This window comes from Poecilia latipinna, unplaced genomic scaffold, assembly GCF_001443285.1.
Source record: "Poecilia latipinna isolate Pla-1442-1.1 unplaced genomic scaffold, P_latipinna-1.0 Scaffold936, whole genome shotgun sequence".
NCBI lineage: Eukaryota > Metazoa > Chordata > Actinopteri > Cyprinodontiformes > Poeciliidae > Poecilia > Poecilia latipinna.
Window position 1 is genome coordinate 38,551 of NW_015113552.1, and position 9,156 is coordinate 47,706.

General features: G+C 38.9%; 1 protein-coding gene across 1 annotated transcript; it reads left to right on the plus strand.

The window, feature by feature from the left end:
* Positions 1–1,113: 1,113 nt before the first annotated feature.
* dipk1c (divergent protein kinase domain 1C) lies at positions 1,114–8,590 on the plus strand. The gene is made up of 9 exons (XM_015049239.1): positions 1,114–1,139; positions 1,228–1,447; positions 2,169–2,222; positions 2,297–2,466; positions 2,768–3,071; positions 4,924–5,088; positions 6,494–6,568; positions 7,181–7,411; positions 7,504–8,590. The coding sequence occupies exons 1-8, from the start codon at positions 1,114–1,116 to the stop codon at positions 7,370–7,372; spliced, it is 1,206 nt and encodes a 401-aa protein (XP_014904725.1). The 3' UTR covers positions 7,373–7,411; positions 7,504–8,590.
* The last annotated feature ends 566 nt before the right edge of the window (positions 8,591–9,156 follow it).

Sequence of the window (9,156 nt, forward strand, 5' to 3'; positions counted from 1 at the left end):
GTCTGGTGTTCTGCTGCTGTAGCTCATCTGAACCAATCGGACCAACAGCCCTGCTGCGTTTCAACTTCCTTCATTCGTCTTCCTGATGCTCATCTGATCTTCAGTGACTTCGTGTCTAAATGAGTTTCTGCCGGCTGATTGGCTGATTCAATAAATGTGTAATAAAGCAGGTGTAGCTACTAAACCAGTAGCATTTGGTCAGAGGGTCGTTGACGTCCCAGTAGAAACCCAGCAGCTCTTCAAGGTTCCTGAGTCTCTCAGTCAAACTCAGGAATGTCATCAAAACGTTTTCATGTTTCGCTGCTCGGCTTCAAGGAATGCAGAGAAACAAAGACGCCTTTCTGCTGCGTCTTCACCGAGCCGGAGGAAACGAGACGGAGAGCAGAGGAACGGCTACGGGTTAAAGGAGAAGAGAGAGAAAGGAGGGATGGAGAGAATGAACAGAGAGAAACTGGCTGGAAAAGAAAGGAAAGAATAAACTCAGGAACAAAATGAGTCAAAAAGAGAAAAAAACATCAAATAAAGGAAAAACCAGATGAACTGTTGAAAAACAGAAAAATATTAAAATAATGAAATTTAAGTAAAATATTAAATGTGATAGTAATTCTATTAGCAGCAGTAAAATTAATATTTTCAGTCCTGATTTAAACGATTCATGAGATGTAGAATAATTCCTGAAATAAAATATTTAAAAAAATTAAAATGTGTCTTTGATTAATTAAAAAAAATATTTTTTTAATAAAAATAATAAAATTTACAATCTAAAAAACTTTAATTTATTTTGAACTTTCCTGAGGAAAAAAATGTTCATGATGTTTCTTACAGATTAATATTTATGCAGAACATGTTGCTGGAGAGGATATTTAATTTAATTTAACTTAAACAGGATCTAGATGAAAGTTTTTGTTTTTATTCTCATCTCGCTGAAGGAGCGTCTCCATCCAGTCTGACCTCTGACCTCCGCTCTCTGCCGGAGCCTCTTCCTGACAGTTTCTCTCCTCGCTGTCGGATGTTTGTGTAGGAATGTGAGCAGAGCCGCGATTATCCCGCTAATCCCGAGCGGAACCAGGAGGCCCGTCGGTTCGGTGTGTTTCTGATCCCATCAGTAACAAGATGGCCGCCATCACTGCCGGCAGGATGTTAGGAAAACTGGAGTTTATGTTTAATGAGGCAGCAAAAGCCACACCCAGCTCGGTTCTGTTGGGTCCTGGTTCTGTAACGTCCTCCATGTTTCCCTCCGCAGTGCCTGGACTTCAGCCGCGGCTCGCTGAGCGGCGACCTGTGTGAGGATCTGTGCGTCGGCGGCCTGGTGGAGTATCAGCGCTGCCTTTACTACGAGAACGGGAAGAAGGTGATGGAGGCCCGATGGAGAGGGAACCGGGTCATCCTCAAGTCCAAACTGGAGAACTTCTCCTCCTACGAGCCGCTGGGCCTGCTGGACTACCAGGTGACCACCCAATCTGAAAAGTGTGGAGTGTACTGCACTAAAAGATCCAAACGACAAAACACAAAAAACTAATTCAGCTGAAAAATGCTGCAAACAGGAAACAGCAAAAACAGCAGCAAGTTGTGGTAAAATGCTGCAACCTGCTGCACCAACAGAAGATCCTCCAGGCCAGCAGGGGGAGTCTGGAGTCGTTACCAACATGAATGTGTTGTTGGTCTGTTGTAGAAAACAAGGAGAGAAATGAATCTGTTCTTTCTTCCTCCATCTTTACTGGATGTTTCTTTCTTTCATTCCTTTTTGCAAACAGATCAAACTCCATCTGATTCAATCTGGAGCAACACTTTCCTGAACTTTGACTAGGCCATTTTGACCTATATCCACCCCAGTCTCAGGTCTTGTGGAGCAACTAGCCGGTTTTCTTCCAGGTTTACCTTCATCCATCTTCCCATTTCCTGTCCCACAGCATGATGCTGCCACCCCCGTTTTTCACTAAGACTGCAGTGTTTTCAGGATGAAGTTCAGGAATCGTTTTCTGTCTTTAAATCTAAACCTTTATTTATCTGAACATAAGGTTTGAAAACTCTGTATCATTTCTCTTTTATAATTTTAATAGTTGTGTTGATCCATCAGCCAAAACTCAAAATGAAATTCATCAGAGTTTCATGTTTTTGTGTTTTTCGCCTCGATGTGAATTAGAAATAAATCTTTTTCTCTCCTGCAGGAAGCAGGAGAGGAGCTGTCGGCGCTGGACGTGGTTTTCTACGCCACTCTGGAGGTGAGTCATCTCAGCTGAATAATCCCATCTTTGGCTCCTGACAGCCTGAACAGGTGACGCTGTTCTGGGCTCAGGTGAGAAACTCTCTGGGTCTGGCTGAGGAAGAGGAGGAGGGAGGAGGAAGGAACGGCTCTCTGTCCGGCCTGTGGGGGCAGAACCTGAAGCTCCGAGAGAAAAGTTACTCCAGAGCCGATCTGGGCTCCCTGTGGGCGCTGCTGCAGCAGGAGGAGTACACCTTCCTCAGGTGAGCAGCAGCGACTCGGAGCCACAAATGACTTCAGACTCATTTAGTTCTAAATGCTTTGTGTCAACATTTCATTTGTCCTGCTGCACAAAACTTCACATTCAGTTTGATTCATGTAGAAAATGTTCAGGTTTTAATTTATTTGGATAAAAAACAGGAAATGATGAAGAGGAGAACCAGCTGACCCAGTCGGTCCAGGTTCTGGACTCCTGTGGTTGGATTAGTTCGTCTGTTTCTGAATGCAATGAGTTTGATTGATCAGAACCAAACGGGTCCAGATTTAAAGGTTTGTTCCCTGCAGAGTCCTGCAGGACCTCAGCCCCCATGTGGCCCGGGTGTTGGGCTCCTGCGGTCATTTCTACGCCGTGGAGTTCCTGTCGGCCGGACACACCTGGGACCAGAACCTGTTCTCCATGGACGAGGCGTCGGCTCCCAGGGCGCCGGGTCAGGCTGCAGGTTCTGGTGGCTGGAGCTCCAGGCTGATGGTGCATCGGGTGGCGCTGAGCTTCATGGACATGGTGCAGCACTTTGACAACGACTTCACACACAGACTGCACCTGTGTGACGTCAAACCGGAGAACTTCGGCATCAGGAAGGACCTGACGGCGAGTCTGGCTTCTGCTCAACTTTAAGGAAAAACTCTGAAATGTTCTGGAATCAGGTCAAAGGTTAAAGTTCAGGTCTTCATCTAACAACACATAGAAAACTCATCAAAATAAAACTAACATAAATCTGAGTTATAAGTTTGAGTTAATGACTCAACCATAAAATGCAGGTTATGAAAGTAAACATGTTTATGTTTGAACTGTCTGAATCTGTTTCTGAATAAATTCAGTTATTAGGAAAATATCAGCTGATCTGATCTGTCGATCGGTAAAAACAGTTTTAACTAAATAATATCTGTGCCAACAGTGAAATATGACTGTAAGTTTCCAGTCATATTCCTGGAACATTTTACGAAACTGTAGATTTTGACGCTTCAGGCAGAAAAATAAAGACAAACTTTGAACTGAAGCCACATGGAAAGTTTCCATCCATTACAAAGATTTTTATTTTAGCTCCAACTTTATGAAGACCTGAAGGACTGGATGTAAAGCTACAGTTAATCATTTAGGTTTGCTTATGAAACTAAAACAATAATCAGTAATAATCAACAGATTCTGCTGGTTTTAAACTAACGACGGTTTCTGGCTCATTTTTCACCTTTTCTTCTTTTTTTAAGTTTTCTGGCCATAAAAACGTCGACGCCTCATAAAGTTGGTTCTGGGCTGCAGCTGAATGCGATCATTGTTTTGTCCCTGCTGCTGGGAGAACTGGGAGAACTGGGAACAGAAAACAGAGGACCAGGAAAGACTTTCTCAGTTTAAATCTGAACTAGATTTAATTTAGACGAGGAAATAAACTTATTATTTGTTAAAAGATTTAAACATATTGTAAAAACTTAAATCAGACAAATCGTTACTGAGCTCCACTGTCGTAAAATAAATTTTTTTCCTGTTTATTCTTAACCATAAATCCAGTAAACGTGTAAAATCCCAGCAGATTATTAATCTTCAGATTATTAATCTTCAGATTAAATCCCTAATTGAAGCTTTTATTTCATTTCTAACATTAAAACTTTACAATCAGATTTTCTTCACAGCATTTTGTAAAAAATTTCAGGCTTTAAATTAACTTCATATATTCTGACTTAATAAAAGAAAATGTTCATGTTTTACAAAATTTAATGAAATTATTAAATTTGTTGTTTTGCTTCCACATTTAATTATAAACAAACTAAAAACTCACATTGACAACTTTTACATTAAAGTTATTGGAGTGTGAAACTCTGACCATCCATAATTATAATAATTCATAATTATTATTATATTAACATTATTATTAGAAATATTATCATTTAAGTGACTTTATTAATAAATCCTTCATACTGTATAAATCAACAGATAACATTTTGAGTCTCTTTCAAAAATAAATGTTTTGTATTTTCATATTTTCTGTTTTAAAATTAATTTTATTAAGTTGGAGATTAGTCTCTAAAAATGATTTTTTCATAATTTCTGATGCCTGATTTGTTCTAAGGAAATTTAAGTTCAGCAGATTTTTTAAATATAAATTAAATTATTAATGTTTTAGAAAAATAAACTACTGAAATAAATGTCATGTTTTATGGAGCCCACATCCGCCTTCAAAATAAAAGTGTCTAAAAGTTTTCACAAATTAATTTTTGGTTTTTCTTTTTTTAGATTTTGATCTTTCTGATTCAAAATCTATTTTTCTATTAAAAAAAACTTGTTATCCTCTTTAGAAAAAAATCAACCAGGTTAAAACTATTTTTAAAACAGACCATTAAAGGTCTGGACCAACATGTTTAGACTTAGTTTTTCCTGTTTTGATAAAACGCTGCTTTCCTCTGTTCTCTCTGTCTCGGTGTAACGTGGCTCTGGTTCCGTCCTGCAGGTCGTGGCCATCGACGTGGACATGGCGTTCTTCGAGCCCAAGATGAGGGACATCCTGGAGCAGAACTGCAGCAGCGACGACGACTGTAACTTCTTTGACTGCTGGTCCAGGTGCGAGCCGGACCGACGCAGGTGCAGCCCGCACCGCAGGAACACCAACCTGCAGGTGATGCAACAACCAGTGCATCAGGTTTCACCTCCGTCTCTAGAAACTGATTCTGAGATTCAGAGAAACTTTTTCTTACTGTGAATAAAATTAAGTTTTTATCCTGTGAATTTCTCAAATACCAATTTCTGAAATTATCTTTATTATTTATTTCACCTTGAAACTTTAAAGAAAAAATTCTATTTCATGATTTTAAATTATGAAAGCAAATTGAATCATCACATATAAAGAAAGAATAAAACTTCTGAGCCATGAAGTTTTATTCTTGGCTCAGAAGAATAAGCTGAAAATGTGCAGAAAATTTAATTTAGGTTTAAATTTCCAGAATTTAACACTAAAACCCAGGCTGGGTATTTTATTCTTTAAACTAAATATTTTTTACTGATTTATATTAGGATGAAATATTAATTTTCTTCTGCTTATTGTGTCTTTGAGATTGTTAATTATACCAGGATAATTCGACTTTATATTGTAAATGGAGCATCGTTAGATTGAAATAAATGTTAATTCGTTATGTAGCTGAAAATGAATTAAATATTATGAAATAAAACTAATAATAATGGATGTTAACAACAAATTAAGAAGGAAAGTATGTAAAATCGTCTGAGGCCTTTCGGCCTGAAAGGCCTCAGACCTTCATCACCATCATCATCGTCGTCGTCATGACAGCAGACTGTCGTCAAGCCGCCGATCAAATGTCTGATGATAGCAGATATCTGCTTTCATAGAGAGAAGCTGTTTTCATCCAGGTGATGATGGAACGAAACGATGGGAGAGAAAAGATGGAAACCAGAAGAAAGAGAAGAAAAGAAAAATAATCAAAGTTCATAAAGGTGAAATAATCTACAGGCTGAGCTGAGATTTAAAGATTAATGATTTAAATAAATTTAAACAAAACGTGGATAAAATTTTAAACGGCTTCTTTGTTTTATTTCATAAGAAATAAAAGTCAAAAGTTGATAAATGAACATTATATATAAAAAATATATAAAACTGCATCTTTTATATGTAAACCAAAGAACCAAAACAGTTTAACTTTAAACAAAGAAAACGAAGAACAAAGAGAGAAAGAGGAGAGGAGGAAAATAAAGAGAAGCTGAGTGACGACCGGAGCTGATGACATGTCAGAGACAAGCTGCTCTCCTATTGGCCGACGCTCCACAGGTGTCTGCTCAGGTTGACCTGATGACCCGCCTCTGACAATCATCTCTTTCAGAAAGACGGTTTTGTTTTCCTGAAAGCTTTGCTGCTTCAGATCATTCTAGATCTGTTATTTTCTGTTTTATTACTTTTCATTTCTTTTTCTTTATTTTTCACAGATTTTCCGTTTCTTAACGTTTGTTTTGCGTTAAACACACCATGTTCCCCTCCAGATCTCCATCTGTCCTGTTTTCTTCTTTTTCAGGTGATTTGTGAGAAAATATTCCGGCCCTGGTTTTCTCCAACTCTTCTCGGCGCGAAAGCAGGACTCCCGCTTCAGGTACCACTTAAAACCTGTGAAACCAAAGATTTACTAACTGAAGCAGGACAGGATAAAAACAGGAGAACTGAGAAAAAGACATTTTTAATGCAGGTTTTATGATCTAAAATTAAACATTTACTAATATTCCAACTAATTCATTAACTCATATCACTGAATGTGCAACGTTTTCAAATTTGGACCAGATGAGGATCAGGTACATGACCAGCGATTAAAATGCCTGATACCTTTAATTAGTCTGTAATATTTAAATATTCAGATTATTTACAGGCTGATCAAACTGCGCCGTCTTCCCTCAGTCTGTAGTTTGCCATGTTAAACTCCACATGGAGGTCAGATGTGCCATCGGAGCCGTTTGTGCAACACGTTTGGCTCCCAGAATGAAAGATTTGGTTTTCAATGGTTTACTGTAAAAATACATTTGAAATGTTCTTCCTTTTCTTATGTATTTCTGGGGATTACAGGACGATAAAACATATTAGCGCCACCTAAAGGACACTGTTGGTATCTTAGTGGTTTATCTAAAACTTTCAGCCTTTCATCTGTTTCTTGTGACGAACTTCAGATCATTTTAAACCCTGGTTGATTCTTCAGAGCCGTTTCATTGAACAGGTGGAGCTGCAGCGAGCCGTGCAGGACTGCTCCGAGACCGACGGCGGCGCGGATGATGAGGGCGGAGCCCGCAGGGTCCATCAGCGCCTCCTCGCTGTCCTCAGAGCCCTGCTGCAGGAGGAAGTGGCTCCTGAGGACAGGAAGTGGACAAAGGACGAAACGGAGCACGTCCACACCGCACTGAACTTCTGAGAGGAATGAAAGAAAAACTTCCTTCAAGATATTCAAACAGCTTCCTGGTGTTTTAGAACCTCATCGTGGCACCAGAACCTCATCTTGGCACCAGAACCTCATCAGGCACCAAAACCTGACCATGGCACCAGAACCTGATCTTGGCACCAGAACCTCATCGTGGCACCAGAACCTCATTGTGGCACCAGAACCTCATCGTGGCACCAGAACCTCATCAGGCACCAAAACCTGACCATGGCACCAGAACCTGACTGTGGCACCAGAACCTGATCGTGGCACCAGAACCTCATCATGCACCAGAACCTGATCTTGGCACCAGAACCTCATCGTGGCACCAGAACCTCATTGTGGCACCAGAACCTCATCGTGGCACCAGAACCTCATCAGGCACCACAACTGCTCAGAACTGATGAATAAAGCCTGGAAAAACATTTCCAATCTAAATAAGAGGATTGTGAACTTCTGGAGCTTTTTCACCAACATGGAGGAACTTCAGTTTTATCTGCAGAGAAAATCCAGATATTTTACAAACTGTTTCAGAAACAGATGCAGTAAAACAAAGCAGAACGGATCCCTGTGGACCAGAACCTGACGGGTTCTGAGTTTCTCCTGGTTGTAATGAACTTCATGTTCTGGTTTTATAAATATTATTGTGATTTTGATGAGTATTTGAACCAAACACCTCAAGTGTCTGAAATCCGTTTTGGATCCTCCAGGATTGTTTCTTCTTAAAGCAGAATTTGGTAACGTGGGTCGATTAGGCTCCGCCCCCTCCTCTTCATCTTCATCAGCAAGCCGGTAACCATGACAACAGAAGAAAAGGCAGATCCCCCCAGCAGAGCCTGGTTAGCTCCTGTTGGGTCCTGAACTCGTTACCAGGTTCTGCTCCGACCCGTTAGTCTCAGTGAGATTTATTCTACTTTTCTCATTTAAGGAGAAAATAAAACATGTTTAGGTTCTGCAAAACTGACTTATTACATAAAATGTTTCTTTGCTTAATAAAATATTTTTTGCTTAATGAATAGATTTGATGTCAAACATTTTTCTGTTGTCCACAAAATATTAGCAAAGAGAAAAATCCAAATTTCACCAGAATCTAATTTATTTCCACATGAATTTGATTTTGTGTTGATTAAAGGATATTTGGGTAAAACTTATTTGAAGGGGTGTGAATAAGACTGACATAACACCTGTCATAAACATGAAGGAGTCTTTATGAATGTTGTCATGAAGTGTCATTCAGTAAATAATGACTTTTAATGCAAAGTTGCTCTAAAAGTTGGATTAAAAGTCCATTAAAATGCCAACTTTGCATTAAAAGTGTCATAATTTACCTCATGACACTTCATGACAACAGTCATAAACATTCATAAAGACTCCTTCATCTTCATGTTATGTCATGTTTATGACAGTGTCATGTCAGTCTTATTCACACCCGGCAAATAAAGTGTTACCAATATTTGGTTTAGAATGAAGAGTTGATTTTAAAACCAGTTTTCATCTTTTTATTCTCAAAAACTCATGAAAACAATTTAATTGTACAAAAGATTATTTACAAGAAGTGACGATAAAACTGCAACAGCAGAAATGTTATTAAAATGAGATATTTGGCTGTAAATTTATAACAGGTTAATAAACTAAAGTTTGTCTTAAAATAAAATAATCTGTGTGAGGTTGGATGAGTTTCATCTTAAAATCATTTTATTTTGATTAACTTCTGTTTTCATCTCCATCTGAAAATGTTTTTATGGTTTTCTGTTGCTAATTTTTTACTCTCTGGACTC